This window comes from Ambystoma mexicanum, chromosome 2q (genome assembly GCF_040938575.1).
Source record: "Ambystoma mexicanum isolate Mex_15411 chromosome 2q, UKY_AmexF1_1, whole genome shotgun sequence".
Taxonomy (NCBI): domain Eukaryota; kingdom Metazoa; phylum Chordata; class Amphibia; order Caudata; family Ambystomatidae; genus Ambystoma; species Ambystoma mexicanum.
The window spans coordinates 931,813,163-931,829,615 of record NC_090924.1 but is presented as its reverse complement, the minus strand read 5'-3'; the positions used below and the strand labels follow the sequence as shown (position 1 = coordinate 931,829,615).

Genomic DNA, 16,453 nt, shown 5'->3' with positions numbered 1-16,453 from the left:
AGAGAGAGAGAGAGAGAGAGATTTTTTTTACGAAGCAGCTGAAGCTGGAAACAAAGATAACATAAGATGAAGAATACATAGGAGGACACAATCCATTCGAAAGGAAAAATTCTTGGGGGAAAGCCAAAAATAATTAAACAAACTCATACAAACTTGTAGAAGAAGGTCCGATCCCATCAGTGTGGATAAGCAGACTGAGGCCAGGCAGTGGATGGCAGGGCTATGGATGGTGGCGTGCTCAAGCCTGTAGCATTGCCTAAAGGTGCCTTAAATTTAAATGGGAAATGCCCTTTTTTGGAGGAAAAAAGCTTCCGGCCATCCCTAGGGAGGGAAGCCCTTAGAGTATCGAGGAAAGAGGATGGGACATAGGAGTAATATTGTTTTTGGGCAACCCCCCCCCCAGCTAGAACTGCTTATATTTTCTATTAACAAAAGTCACCCTAATCTGTTTTCAAAGAGTTTTGCAACACAGCTGCCCTCCTAAAGTTGTTTGAGCCCCGCTAGTGGGACCAGCTCCACAGTTAGAAGACCACTGGTGTGGGCGCATGTATAGGAGAGTTGGGGGTTGTGACTGGCACTGGTGCCTTCAGCAAAGAATTGGCAGTGTTGAATGGCATTGCAAAGAGTCATTCTGATCCATTTCATACCCTAAAGCGCTTAACCGTGTAGTGGACGGAGTAACACAGGCTTCCACCGGCCGACAGAGCTCAGCAGTCCTAGGCTCCACCAACAATGCTGAGGCAAAAGGTACCCTGGCCTTAACAATGAGCTCTAAAATCTTCAGCCAATCTATTCCCACTAATAAGAGTGGATGAGGCAGTAGGGAATGATACCCATTATGGTGGTACCAATGTATAGGCAGACTCCTCCAAATCTGAGCCACAGTCAGAAAGTAGTGCTCATGTCTCTGGGAGGATGAGGAGGACTTGTTCTTGGAAGAGGAAAGGCTACTAATTCCCTCATCTTCGACTGGCAGGAGCCACATTCTTCTTACATGATTGGCCCATAGGCACTGGGCTGGTGTGGATCCAACACTGACATAACTTCTCGCAATCTTTGCATGTAGTGAAATCCGACTTTTTAGGGGCAGAAATGGCACAGCACTACATTGTAAGGTGGCATGAAGAACCAGTGTCTGAGCGTGCAAAATAAAGGAACTGAGGTCATGGGCGTCGGGCAGCTTAATTTGTGTACCCCTAATGTCAGCAGGTCTCATGGGCAACAATAATGCAGAGAAGAACCAGCACGAAAAGAGATTTCTTCAATGAGGAATCTGTGGGAAAAAAGTATAAAATACTAGGCAGCTTTCACGTTGAACTTACTGATTTCCTTCATTACACACGGCTGCAAATAGGATGTTAGAAAGCCAAAAGGATATTTTAGTAGATATACTTGACAATGAGATGCAGATTTACATATTTCAAGCAATGCTTCACGGGACATTTAAAAGCAGATTATACATACAGAGTATGGGCCATATAGATTGTTAGTGAACACTGCATGTAGAAAATATAGAAAAAGCAATGGAAATGCAGCTTACATTGCTTTCTTCTGCTCGATCTTCTAAACCATCTGGTCGACTGAGGTTGCGAGATGGCTGGCTGCAGACTACAATGTCTTCAAAGCCCCATGGGTTTGTTCTTGCAGGTGGCCCCTGGATTTCCTCTGGATAAAATGCCCCATCTGCTCCATCTGAATAAAACGAGCAAATAAGTGTGAATGTAGGTGCAAAACAAAGTCATTTAATAAATAAGATATATTGTTGGTGCCTTACTTTTCATGTAGACAGGTAGAAGAGTAATACAAAAAAGATACATTTCTTATTTATAATTCTTAATCCATAAACGCTCTGTTTCAGCCACGTTAGTGACTAAAGAATACACTCCCTCCCTAGCAGTGGGAGCTAGACAATACATTTACAAATGTGGCTCTGTGGTCACATTAGGGCTATTAGGAGACAATTACTCAAAGAATTATTGACTTAACTAACTGTAGAGATAAGACAGACTGGGGATCGTAAGTAGCCAGTGCGCTGGTTAATACCAAAATTAGAACAAGTTTGATGGCTGCTCTGATAATCTTCCACTGATGTCCCCTAGTAAACACCAGTACAGGTAAACATAGGCTTAAAAAAAAGGAAGGTGTGATCAGTGCGCAGATCACAAAATTCCAATTGTGAAGTCCATTAAGCTTAATACAGAAATAGGCTCAAAATCCAATTTATTGTTCATTAAAGAGCCGACACGTGTTTCGACCTGTTCAGGTCATTCTCAAGGCTGTACATTTGTGCACAAAACAAAAATAAATATGTGTAAAGAGAATCAAATCATAAAAATTCAAACATGATACCACAGATAGAAAAAGAAATTCACATACCAGTGTTTCAATGTGTGGATGTAGCCAATGTAAACAAAAGAATATCCCAAGGAAAAAATAAAAGAAAACATAAATTAGGATATGCTTATTAAGCGTAAGGAAAAAAACACATTAGTCATTGTAGGAAGCAATATGTATGTGGGAAGTTGCAACATACTGTGATTCCAATGCAAAATTGATCAGGAGTCCTCTCAGCCGGCGACAAAGGCTACGGGAAGAAAACAGGTAACACCAAGGGCTCGTTGAGATGGAAGTCCGACGGCACCTTGGGCATGAAGGAGATGTGCGTCCTCAGCACTACCCTCGTCTCGTGAAATGTCAGGTACAGAGGTTGCCAGGAGAGGGCCTGGATCTCTCCCACTTATCGTGCAGAGGTGATGGCCACAAGAAACGCTGTCTTCTACGATAGGAACTTCAGCGGTGCCGAGTGTAGGGGCTCGAATGGGGGACCCATGAGCCTGGTCAGCACCACGTTGAGCTCCCACGCCGGGGCCGGAGCCTTCAACAGGGGGAAAGAGCAGAACAGTCCTTTCATGAGCTCCTTCACCAGGCGGTGAGACCACAGCGAGGACTGCCCCGGAGTTCTGGTGTAGCGGGAGATAGCAGCCAGGTGGATCTTGATGGAGGCATGCACCAGCCCCGCCTTGGCTAGCAACAGCAGGTACAGCAGCACTTGAGGGGCCGTAATCCATAGAGGTTGATCTTCTGTGCACGGACCAGACACAGAACCTCTTCCACTTATGTCCATAGCACTTCAGAGTCGAGGACGCACTGGCCTTTGCATGTACCACCTTGCAGTCCGGCGGAATATCGTAGCCTCCGAACTCTAGTGCTGCAGGAGCCAGGCCTGCAGGTTCAGCGATCCCAGGTCGTGATGTAGGATGGCACCTACTTCCCTGGCGAGAAGATCCGCGTCCATTGGCAGTTTGACTGGGGGGGTGGGGACGCTGACAAGTCCAGGAGGTCCGGGAACCATATCTGCCTCGGCCACGCCAGTGCGACGAGGATCATCCTGCACCGGGACCGTCTGAGTTGATTGATGAGTCGCAGAAGCAACGGTGGGAACGCGTACAGGTAAATGCCGTCCCAGGGGAAGGAGAATGCATCGCCCATGCTCCCCGGCTGGGGACACCTGCTGGCGAACCTCTGGCACTTGGTGTTCGCCGCCATCGCGAACAGGTCGATCTTGGGACTGCCCCATCGTCTGAATAGGAGATCCACTTGGTCCTGCCGAAGCTCCCACTAGTGGCAAGAGCGCAGCATTTTTCACTCCTGCCAGATGAAAACAAAACAGGAACATCCCCTGGGCGACGGCCCAGTGCCACAGATCCTGCGCTTCCTTGGACAGGGCTGGGGATCTGGTGACCCGCTGTTTCTGGATGTAGAACATCGTGGTGGTGGTGGTGTCAGTGAAGATTCGTACCACCTTGCCCTTAAAGGAATGCAAGGAAAGACCTGAGGGCCCAGAACACGGCCCAGAGCTCCAGGTCGTTGATGTGCAGGGACCTCTGCTCCGGGAGCCACAGGCCTCTTGCGTGGAGATCTCCGGTGTGCACTCCCCATCTCTCCAGGGAGGCATCCGTCGTCACTGTCTCCTGGTGCGCTGGGGTCTGGAAGTCCATGCCCGCCGCGAGGTGCGCACGGGCGCCCCACCACCGGATCGCTTGACGGAATGTCTCATTCAGGGAGCTCTCGTCTTCGAAGCTGCCTGCCGCTTGCATCCAACGGGCGTTGAGAAACTCCTGCAGTAGCCGCATCCGCAACCTGCATAGACGCACGAGGTAGATGCATGATGACATCATGTCGAGCAGGGACTTGATGGACCTCACCCTGGCCACTTCCATTGTCAACAGCCTTTGTACCTTGCCTAGGATGGCCTTCGTCCTTTCCTCGGATGGTGAAGCCAACCGCGCCACTGTGTCGAGTCTGGCTCCCAGGAACAGGGCGTCTTGCGACGGTACCAAGTGGGATTTCGTGAAGTTGATCGAGAATCCCAGATCCGTGAGCAGCCGGACGGTCTTCGCTGTGTGATCGACGGCACGATTCCTTGACTTTGCTCGGATCAGCCAATCGTCCAGGTAGGGGTATACGTGGATCCCCTGCAGCTGCAGCCACGCTGTCACCGGTGCTAGGCATGTGGTGAAGACCCTTGACGCCGACTTGAACCCGAAGGGCAGGGCCTTGAACTGGTAGTGTTGCACTTGGACCACGAATCGTAGGAACTTTCGATGTCCTTTGTGTATGGGGATTGGAAGTAGGCATCCTCCAAGTCCAGCGACGACAGGAAGTTGCCGTCCTCCAGCTGTCCCAGCACGTGCTGAAGGGTGACCATCCAAAACTTCTGGGACTTGATGTATTTGTTGAGGCGGCGAAGGTCTAGGATGGGCTGCCAGCCGCCGGTCTTCTTTTGGACGAGGAAGTACGGCGAGTATACTCCGGAGCCTCTTCGGGACGAGTTCTATTGCACCCTTTTTTAGCAATGCTCGTACCTCCAGAAGCAGCTGTGGCAAATGGTTTTCCTTCCTGGCCACGGTGGTAGACTGGGACACTTTCTTTGGAATTCCATGGGCCAGGGCATCTAGCACCCAACGGTCGGTGGAGATGGACTCCCACATGCTGATGAAATTCGCCAGCCGGCCTCCCACCGGGCTGCTCAGGTGGGGCCCGACGTCACGGCCGGTTCAGTTTTGCTTTGCCGAGGCCTTGTGACCTTGGCCTCCTTGGGGACGACGATGATGTCCTCCGGCCTTGCTGCAGCCTCTGTAGGCTTCCTGCGACGAGGAGCGGGCCGCCTGGTGGTACGACGCGGAACTGTCACCAAATCCTTTGGAGGCACCTTGAGAATTACCTGCGGAAGTCCAAAAGGACAGCTGTCGTTGATGGAGATAACCCAAGGCCCGGGCCGTCTCGGTGTCCGCCTTGATGGCCTGCAGTTACTCATCCACTGCCTTTCCGAACAGGTTGTTTCCATCGTACCCATGTCTGTACGTCCCGACGGAAGTCAGTGACCTTGAGCCAACCGCGAAGGCAAACGCTGTTGCTCATCTGGCGAAAGCCGGTGTCGGCGATGTCCATGGCCACCGTGATGGCGTGGTCCGAAGCCACCTTGCCATCCTTTGGGATTTCAAGGGCTTCCACCCTCTTGTCTGACAGGAAATCTAGGAGGGGAGCGATCTTGAACCACAGCTCCCTGTCGTAGCGTGCCACGATCGCGAGGGTGTTGGCCGCTTTGATGGTCGTCACCGCCGACGAGATGACCCGTCGTCCCATGGCGTCCAGCTTCTTCCCCTTGCCGTCTGGTGGGGAAGTGGAAGTTGATGCCGTCGCCCCTGCCGATTTCTTCTTGGCCGCCGCAGAGACCACTGAATCCGGGGACGGCTGTGCTCTGAGGCACATATGGGCGGAGTCTGGGACCCGGTACTACTTCTTGTACCGGTCCCTCTTCGCAGGAGCCGTGGATGGGTTCTTCAGCAGTGACAGTCCTTCGTCCCAGATGTTGTCCAGTAACGGGTCTGAGAGGACGGTCTTCCTCTTGGTCTCCCGTCGTTGGTAGAGGAAACCCTCCTTCTGCTCTTCGGGGCAGAGCTGGATAAGCTCTGATGCCCTGGCAATCATGGCGTGAAAGGAGTCAATTTCGTCGGGGGGGGGCCCGGGCAGGGGGTGATGGGAGATCTGTCCCGCCGTCGTCGTCCATCCCCGTTGTCTCCATTCCCGTCTCATCCCTCGGTGGAGGGGATGAAGGTGAAGGCTGGAAGGAAGGGGTAGGATGGATTCGCCTCCGCTTGTTCAGTGTGCTCCCCGACGGTCCAGTCGCTGCTGGATCGTCCACTGGGGGTAAGGGCAACCTTGTCCTCATCTCCGTACACATGGTCTAGATAGCCATCAAGATTGCTCCTCAACTGTTCTGTGGCATAGGCATCGGTTGCGACGGGAGCAACGGCTGGGGCGCGGGGACCTCTGTTTCCTCCGTGGCCCGCTGCTCCTCATCGGCCTCACCTTTGCTCTCTTTGTCCGCCTCGTCGGGATCCCTCCCGTAGGACCGGACTTCCTTGAACTTCTTGTCCAGGATCTTTTTGATGCCAGCCAGCTCATCTTCGGAGGTGGTATCTGTGTCCGTTATGGCTATCGTGCCCCCCCTCTTTCTTGTCCCGGGGTTTCACGGGGGTCTTCGATACGCTGGAAAGATGATTTCCTCCGGGGTGGCAGGGAAAATCTAGGCCCGGAAGCCGCCTCCACTGGGGTAGCCTCCACAGGCTTTACCAGGGCCACCATGACTCCTTCAATCGAGGCCTTTGCTGGGTGAATCAGGGCCTTCACGACCTTGGGCGCATCTGGGGCCTTCACCTTCGGGGGAGGGTCACTGCCTCGCCCCCCCCCCCCCTTGGCTTTCTCCATCGGGATTGACCGGGGATTCTCCAGAAGCTTACCCGGGTTTTCCGACTTCCTTTTCCCTGAGCCAGGGCGTTGGCTTGTGGATGATGGTGTTGGTGACATTGCGCCCTGCCTGGCAGCCGAGGAGCCCGAACCAACGGCGCTCCCGGTGCCCGCAGACTCGCAGTGCTTTGCCTTTTGTTGGGTCCCCATCGCGCCCTCAAAGGTCTTTGAAGACCGCTCAGACTTCTTCTCGCCTGCTGCTGGGCTCTTCCGCTCCAGCCAGTTAGTGAGTAGAGTCTGAAAGTGCTTCAATGTCCGGACGGACATGTTCTTACACAACGCGCAGTCCTCTTCCAAGTGCGACTTTTCGTTGTGAAGGCAGTAGAGGCACCGGGAGTGCTCATCCTTCTTGAAGACATTCTGTAATCCACATCCTGGGCAGATCCTAAACAGCTTGGATCTAACGCGCCGTCGTGTCTCCTTTGTCCTGGGCCATGCCCATGCAGGGTAGGCCTCAAAGATCTTCAGAATCCTCTAAGAAGAAAAAACTCAACGAAAATTCACCCTTGATGGATGTCCGAAACGGGTCCCCGTTGATCGAAAGAAGAATCGGTGGAGCTTGAGGCTCAAATTGACCAAAAAATAAGAGTAAACCCTTAGGAAAAAAGCAAAACGCAGTAAAAGCTCGAGAGCTATAGCACGAGGACTGCCAACACTTGAACGTGTGGTAAAAATCTGAAGATGGCTGCCAGAGGAGGGGCTTAGGTAGAGGGCAGTCATTGGATGGCGGCAGTATGACCCAGAGACCAGTGATTGGTCTCTAGTAGAAAGACAGTTCAGAAACAAAACAAACTGATTTTTTCTTTACCGAGGATTCCCAGCCTGACGACGAGGAATATTCATGAGCATGTGAATCCATGCAAGACCCCATGCTGGAGAAGTTGTTAGATTCAAGATGTTGCTGTATCTGCAGATAAGCTGCTCGGTCCAGTATTTTTAACAGGAAGGGTACCGTCGAGATGGGTCTGCAGTTGGATGGATTGTTCGGGTCTAAGGTGTTTTTTTTTTTAGTAGTAGCGGTAGTACCCAAGCGGCTTTCAGATTGTTGGGTATTATGCTGGATTTGAATGAGGCGTTAATGACAGTTGTGATGAAGGGAGATAATTCCTTCGGAGCCTCCTTGATAAGGGGTGCAGGGCATGTGTCTCCCTGAGAATTAGATGGCTAAAGCTCAAGGATGATAGTGTCCACCTCTTTGATGGAGAGAGGTGTGAAGTTGAATTGGGGCTGCACATTCCTGCTAAGGGAGGGTAGGTGCTGAGAAGGCTCCACATTAGTGATGAGTGTTTTTTTAGTTTCTATTTTATTTTGAAGCATATTAATTTTGTCTTGGAGTGCATTCTGGATATTGGTGCACCACAGAATGTCTTTGTTGCAGGAGTCAGGAGGAGGGGCGGGTGATTCAAACTCCTTCAAAATATTGAAGAGCTGCTTTGTGTTGGATTTAGCTTTGGTTATGCGATCGATATAGTTATCTTTTTTGGCTTGGACAATGGCAACCTTGTAGTTGAAGTAAGCTTCAGTGAAGTTGTCTTTGTTTGCTTGGGAGAGGGTACTCTTCCATAGAGACTCTGATGTTCTTTCCAATTTCCTAAGAGCTTTGAGATGTGGGGTGTACCACGTGTTGAGATGTGCTCGAGGTTTGGATTTGCGTAGTTTGAGTGGCTCTAAAGTGTTCGCCTTAAGGGTGGTGCGATTATACAGGTCAACAAGATCTGTGCAATCTGAAAGGATTGTGGTAGGGTTAATGATCAGTTGAAGTAGGGGTAAGAGTTTCTCAATAGTAAGATTACATTTATTTGTAGTCATCATGGCTGGTGCTTGATTTTGTGAATTGCGTGATGGGCATTCTTTAATGGTGAATGTGATTGATTAGGTGGTGGTCGGTCCAGGCGCAAGGGGTGTTGGATAGGATATCGATGTTGCAGCTTGGGTCGGCTAACCAATCTGAAGTTCTACCATTTTTATGAGTAGGTTCAGTAATTCAGTGTGTGAAACCTAATTCGGTGATAGTGTCCTTGAGGGCGTAAGCTTTGGTGTCTTTAGTATCTTGGAAGCCTAAGTTAAGTCTCCCAAAATTATAACGTATCGACTAACACCAAAAACAAGTCACAATAGATGTGAGATATCAATTTCAAAGGTGGTAGTTGGTCCTGGTGGACGGTAGATAATGTGGATGGTAATAGTGGAAGTAGGTAAAGTGGGGAGTTTGATACATAAAAGTTCTGCTGAAGGCAAAGGTTGGTTATTAACGTTCCTTGGGCCTAATGCAATTTTGAAGATGATGGCAATACCTCCCCCATTACAAAGGTTATCATCTCGGTCGGCTTGGATGATGGAATAGTTGTCCAGGATGGCGAGGGCAAGGGAGGGTCTGGAGGGTTTATGAAGCAAGGTCTCAGTGATGGCCACCAGGTCAAGGTCATGTAGTGTTATAAAGTCTGCACTATCTAGTGTGTGCGCAGGTAAGGATCTGGCATTGATAAGACTAGCTTTAATAGTGGGTGACAGGTTATTCTGTTTCTCGTGTTGAGCTTGGGCTATGCTCAGATGCAGGAGAAAGTGTAGCTAAATTGGCTTGAGCGTGTAATGCAGCAAAGGTGTCATTAGTGATTGTGGCGTTGTGCCGACGTAAGAGTCTGGAGTTTAGTCTATGATTTCTGAGTATCGTGGGGCTGTGGTCAGTGGTTTAGGTGTAGTTGATTGAGGTGGCTGGTCACAGGTAATGCAGTAACGGGTCGTCACGTACAGTGGTGCTGCAGTGTCGTAGGAAGATGCTGTAGGTATATGTAGGGCTTTAGGTCCAGTGCATATACGTGTTGGTAGTAGCCTCTCAGGGAGAATCAGGTTCAGTGTGCAGACAGGGTGGTAGGACATCGGAAGGGTGTATAGTGGTTGATGGCGGGAGGCTAGATGCCATAGATAAGCGAGAGTGAGGCACACTGGGGTAGGTGTATGGGTCCATGATAGATGTCGGAGGACTCCCAATGGTGAGTACAGAAATGGGTAGATTCACACAAAATAGGCAGTTTGCGATGAATGCTATGACTCAGTGAGATGGAAGCATGGCTGGGTTCAGTTGGGCGGGGCCAGGTTGCTAGATATGCACAAATTAGAGCAATGTTGAATCTGGTCTGTAGGTAGTTGGCCAGTGATATAAGGGACGGTTACAAGGTGAAATCAAGGCGTTCTTCTATGGTCGTGAGATAGCAGATAGTATAGGCAGCGTGATGTTGATAGACAATTCCAATGAAACCTTTAGCAGAAAACTAGCATGTGGTTTTAGAATTTCTCTGAAAAACACCTTGAAAGATAAGTCCCGGATGACGCCACACGTCTGGCTGAAGTAATTGCGACTATGAACAAATGCAATATCCACTTTAGGCAAAGGGAGTTTTCGCTTGCCTTGATAAACCTGTGTGGCGCTTACAAACAGTCATGCGTTTGAGTCTCAGAGGTAACATCCTTAATACTCCATACAGGAACTGTTTAACCATTGTTTCAAGGAAAGCAATGGTATTGCAATGCTTGCAAATGACAGCTTCCAAATAGACCCTGACAAAGAATGTAGCTAAACAAATTTGACATCATGTAGGCAGGTTATACATCGGATGTAGAATTTTCGCTTTCCTCCCAGTTATCACTGGACTCATTTTGAGAGTGATCTGGGATTTTCTGGATAGATTGAGAAGGTTCAGGAAACCTATTTGATTTACCCAAGCCTAGGCAACAAGGCGATCTTGCATGGGGTCAGTCTCTGCCTCGATAGAACCTAAGAGTCACAAGAGGTACCATGCTGAAGACATACAGCAACTTTCCCAACTAGTGAATCATGAAGGCCTCCCACTCACAGCCATGCTGTGCTTCTCCAGTTGCAAATAGATCTAGCTGCGGTTTTACCCATTTATAGAACATAGCCTGTAGCTAGTACTTGCCTGCTTCCTGTCTGGGGGTTATGTTAGAGCCACTTACTGGGAATGTTCACCTGGAGAATGGCGACCTTTCGCAGGTGTGCACTTATCAGAGGTTTCTGCTGGATTTCCTGAGTCAACATAAGTTGGGCAACTTTAAACAAAAAGATGAACTTAATCCCGCCCTCTATCTTGTAATAATGAAATGAGAATAATTTGTCTTTTTCCACAGCGGGAAATTCCCCTCTGAGGAGTGGATGAAAAGACTCGAGGTGCCATCAGGAGGCTGTGAGTGTCAGTACATTCATTTGTATGCACCTTTCTGCTCAGTCCAGAGTCGTTTCATGGTTAAGTTTCCCAGGCGTGCTATACCCCTACCCTCGACAAGTAGGCATTTGTATGATGGGCGTAGTCTGACTGATTTGACCAAAAACGTACTCCACAGCCACTTGTAGTCTTATATGTGTTATGTTATGTTAATAAAACGATTAAGCGCACGCACGCCCTAAGGCATCTTGGTGCTGGTAGCATGATAGACAATTTTAATGATGGAACTGAATTTTTAGAATAGTGTCATTTTTAGTAGCCGTCGGAAGACGAGGTGATCAGCAATACCCCGTAGTGCAAGAGGAAGGTCGTTCCAGGCTTTTGCAGCTGCCACCGAGAAGGCGCGTCCTCCCGTTCGGGCAAATCGATAGCGAGGGACCACTACCAAAAGAGCCGACTGGGAGCACACAGATCGATTTGGCACATAACGCAGAGATTTGGTTTGCAGGTATTCAGCTCCAAAGCCATAGAAGGCTCTGTGCACCATACACATGGTCTTAAAAGAAATCCGGTCTCCAACAGGCAGCCAGTGCAGTTTCCTTAACAGTGCAGACATGTGGGCTCCAAAAGGAGGGTGAAGAATAGCTCTGGCAGCTGGATTCTGCAGTAGCTGTAGTCGCTTGATAAGGTAACAAGGTTGAGCCAGGTAAAGAGTTGCAGTAGTCTAGTACACTGAGGACCAAAGCTGCAACCACTGGGGCCTGCCATGCTACAGGAATAAGAGGGAGAATCTTTCAGAGAATACAGAGCTTGAAGTGGCCCGATTAGCACACCGCTGCCACCTGCTCATCCATGGAGAGGGATGCAGAGAATTTAACCCCAGGTTTCTGACAGACATTACCGGGATAGGAAGTGGGCCAAGAGAGGAGGGCCAAAAATCAGTGGTCCAAAATAGGTGGGGAGATCTAGTACCCATGACTAAGACCTCGGTCTTACTACCGTTCAGCTTTAGCCAATTTTTCCTCATCCAGGTCCCCAAATCCTCAAGAAATGTTTTGAGTGGAGCAGCTGTCTCAGATTGAGTAAGGTCCAGGCGGACCAGGATTTGGGAATCGTCCATGTACGAGTAATAATGGAACCCATAAGATTGGATAAGAAGCAAGATGGGTCGAATATAGACATTGCACAGGAGAGGGGATAGTGCCAACCCCCGAGGGACCCCACAGCATATAGGGACTGCATCACAGCGAAAGGGGGACAGAGAGACTGAGATCGATCAGCCAAAAAAGGCCTTGAACCAGTTTAAGACCGGAAAGGAACAAATCGAAATAGCAGGAAGACTCCAAGAAATTAAACAAGAGAGGAGAGGCAAGTGCTTCCAAAACCTTCAAGCATTCAACCTAGGTGAATGTGTTCGCCCAGTCACTAGAGGCTGACAACCAATGGCCAAACGGAACTATGGAACAACATCACACTTAGGACGTACTTGAACTTTTACAAGGCATGTGAACAAATTTTGCGAATACGGACCAGGTCCTGAAGGGAATTGATTTCGACTCCCAAGAGGTTCATCATAGCCATCTATGTGCAGAAGAGAGCACCTAGAAACATAATGATGTGGTCTCAAAAGGCATAATTACTGATGGTTTATCAAGCAGGTTTTTAAGTTGGCTTTTCGGAGGGTGGCCTGACCAGCTAGTCATCTACATAGGGACAGGCATGCACCTTCTTTATCATCACAGATGGCTGGCTACAGGGGCAAGGGATTTGGTGAAGATCATGGGTGCCAAACGTAAGTTGAAGGGAAGAACCATGATTTGGTTGTGGATGCTGTTGAACAGAAAGCTTGGGAAACGCGCATGGCTGCAACATGGGTATATGAAAGTAAGTATCCTCAAGATTCACAGCTGCAATGGGACCACATTGTTTACATGTTGCAATTTTATCAGTTGCTAAGGAGTGTGAGATCCAACCCTTGCCATCATTGACCATTGTTTCTTTGGAGGAAAGAGAGCAAACCCCCATCCCAACTCTGAGTTTGGAACTGTTTCCATAGGCACTTCGGCAAGGAGTGCTTGCATTACTTTGTGAGGTGTGTGTCTTTGTGACTGTGAAAGTGTTGGAGTGCATTTATGCTTGTGTACAGTAGGAGTTGAAGGGGGGTATCTTTGTGTTTGTGCTGGGAGATTACCTTAATGTTGCATAAATCGCTACAAAGCCAACAACCGTTTTACAATCTTTTGTTAAAATAAACATCAATATTGCCCCCATTAAAGCAGTAATGGTCTTACGGTATGCAGGATTGTCTGCTTAGTTGCATATTGTGCCCCATGCCTTGACAGTCAGGTAACACAGAAAAGCAAACATTTATTAGCAGAGTTAACAAAGTTACTGGATTAGCAATTTTGTACTGATCTTTATAATCACCAGAAGTGATTTGTACCCAAGACATCAGAATTAAGTGTTACTCACCGGAGTGACTAACGTAATCCTAGTCCATAGTCCCCTTTCCTCCATCCTGTAAGGGCGTCCCTCACGAGGGAAAGGAACGGGAACTCTTTTGCACCAGAAAAAGACATTTCCCCTTTAAAATTACTGGCTCGCGGGGCGCGGCCTCGGGAGCACAGGCTCAATTAACCCTGCCCAATGGTGCCACACCTCAGTCACCTTTTGACACGTTGGCTGTATTAGAGTCTAACAACATCACTGGTTTTATCATATGGGGATGGATGGTGGGACGCATGGAGGAAAGGGGACTATGGACTAGGGGTATGTCAGTCACTCCGGTGAGTAACACTTAATTACTCCTACGTCCTGTCTCCTCTCCTCCATCCTGTATGTGAGATTACAACTGACAACGTTCTGGGGAGGAGGGCCTGATCTCTTAGGCAAATAGATTGCGCTGCACCACTTGGCCAAATGCTGCATCAGCCTTGGCACTGGTATCCAAGCAGTAGTGCTTGTAAAAAGCCCAAGGCGTGGCCCCTGTTGCTGCCCTGCTGATCACCTGCCAGGGAACATGGCACTGCTTAAGCTCTTCCCCATGCGCATGTATGCTCTGCGTGGTGTCCTTATGCTGCATGTGCATGCCTCCTGGATCGCTGCTGACATCCATCGAGCTATAGATGCCTTGGAGGCCTGCTGCCCAGCCCTAGATCTCCAAGTGTTAGAAACAGTGCGTCCGTGTTGCAGATGCTCTTCGTTATGTCTAGATAGAATTTCAACACCCTCCGGACATCCAGGCAGTGCAACGTCTTTTCTTCATCCTCTGGGAAGGATGTGGGGAGCACAATCTCCTCGTTGATATGAAGGATGAAACCACCTTCGGAAGAAATTTCGGGTGTGTGTGGAGCACAACCTTGTCCTTGTAAAATCTAGTGTATGACTCTAAGGAGTCCAACGCCTGGATCTCACTCTGCGAGCTGATGTAAGCCCCACCAGAACGGCGGTCTTTAGAGTGACCAACTTAATGTCCACCATGGCCATGGGTTCAAATGGTTTATGTGGTAAGGCACTTACGACTAAATTTAGGTCCCAAATGGGATGTAGGTGCTTGACCGGGGGATAAAGTCTGGTCAACCCTGCCAGATGTTTCTTTACTACGGGATTGGCCGAAGACAAGACAAACGAGTCAGAGTTCCTATACACACCAATAGCGGGCAGATACGTTCTGCAGGTATCCACCTGGACGCCGGACCTGCGGAAAATGACACAACTTGGTGAAGGGTGCAATGTCAGTGGGTTCGCACTGTGTTCCTTAGCCCAAACGTAGAATCTTTTCTGCCCACCAGAATATTCTCTTCCCGTTGCCACCAACTGAGATCGTGGTCCAGGTGTTGTGGAACGGAGATCAGGCCCTCGACGCCCAATTCCTGATACAAAGAAACTGCAAAACGTAGCTGGAGCCTCCTCATGCAGAGCCTGGTGTGAGATGATGCCATCACTCACAGAATGAGTTGATACCACCAGGCGAACACCTTCTGCTGCTGTGTGTACCACAACAGGCCCAGAAACACCAGCGTCTGAGTAGGGTGAGCTGAGATTTCTAGTAGTTGATCTAAAACCCCAGTTGGAATAGGGTAGAGATGTGTCTGTACACAGGGTCCTGGACCTGTTCCGGAGACGAACCCCTGATTAACCAGTCGTCGAGGTATGGGTAGATATGCAACCCCTCCGATCTCAGGAGAGCCACCACCGCATTCTTGAGTCTTGTGAAGACTCTCAGACCTGAATTTAGCCCAAAGGATAGAACTCTGTACTGGAAGGCCTGGTGAGGCTGCACAATGGGAACGTGGAGATACGCATCCTTCAGATCCAGGGAACACATCCCGTCTCCCCCACCCAGTGTCTCTGGCGTCATCATTGTGAATTTCTGCAAGGGTAGGTAAAGATTCAGGTTAGATAGATCCAACACCACTCGCAGGCCCGCCTGGTTCTTCTTCTGGATAGCGAAGATGCAGAAGTAAAAGCCCTGCCACTGCTGGGGGAGGGGGGTGGGAGGAGACCTGCTCTACCGCTTCGCTCTTAACAAGGGAGCGAATCTCCGCTAAGAGTGATGGTGTGCCGATCTGTGGAAGGGGAGGGGAACTCGGAGGAGCAGCGGGAACAGTTAGCCTGAAGCCCCAGAACACTACGGAGAGGACCAAGGCGTGCGCAAACTTTGCCCACCAAGCCTGACTGTGCAGGGCCAGCCAGCCCCAGAATGGGGAGCTGTAGACCTGACGTGGAACGCCATTGTTTCTACTGGTCCGAGGCTGCTGCAGAGGAGCGGGACTGGAAGAACCCCTTATGAGCTGTTTTGTGGTGCTTTCTCCGGTGTTGTCTGGGAGACCTGTCCGGCTGCCTGGCTTTGCGGTTCTGGAAGCCGCAAAAATGAGCGCCCCTTGTCTGAGCGGGACTGGGACTGAACAAATGGTTTAGTGGTCGTTTTAGTAAATATGGCCAAAGATTCTGTCCTAGACACCTTGGTAGAACTTAGAGACCTTCAACCAGGCAATCTGCCTCATATCTGTTGCCAGACAGATCGCTCCATTAGCCTTGTGGCTGTGGCTCAACAAGGCCTCCATCATATCTTGGGCTATGATTTTCGCCTCCGCCAGACCTGACTTAAATGAGGCTTGCTTGTCCTTAGGTATATCGGGCAGAAAGTCTGATCTCCCTCCACAGGCGTTGGTTAATTGCAACGAGGATAGCGTCTGCGTTGGCATGCTTGAGGTGTAGGCCGGCGTTTGAATAGACCTTTTTGCCATATGAATCAAGGGTCTTGTCTTCATTGTCGAGGAGGGCTGTTATGGCGGTAGTGGACGAGGAAGCCTGGGGTTTGGCATACATAGACGCAGCAGCAATTAATGACAGGGGCTGCGGGTGTGTAGAGAGAAGTATGCTGTCCCCTTCAGTTTGCCCGAATCTAGCGTTGTGCTTCTTGTTGACAGGTTGTGTGGAGTGGGGCTTGAGCCAGCCCTTTT

The 16,453-nt window shown here is 49.6% G+C and overlaps 1 protein-coding gene across 1 annotated transcript in view; it reads right to left on the bottom strand.

Annotated features, from left to right (window-relative positions):
- The window catches only part of TAX1BP1 (Tax1 binding protein 1), a 1,378,509-nt gene that overhangs the window by 166,165 nt on the left and 1,195,891 nt on the right, over positions 1–16,453 (bottom strand). Inside the window, exon 16 of the mRNA XM_069648239.1 lies at positions 1,541–1,692. Within this exon, the coding sequence (XP_069504340.1) occupies positions 1,541–1,692 (152 nt within the window). The remainder of the gene's footprint in view (positions 1–1,540; positions 1,693–16,453) is intronic.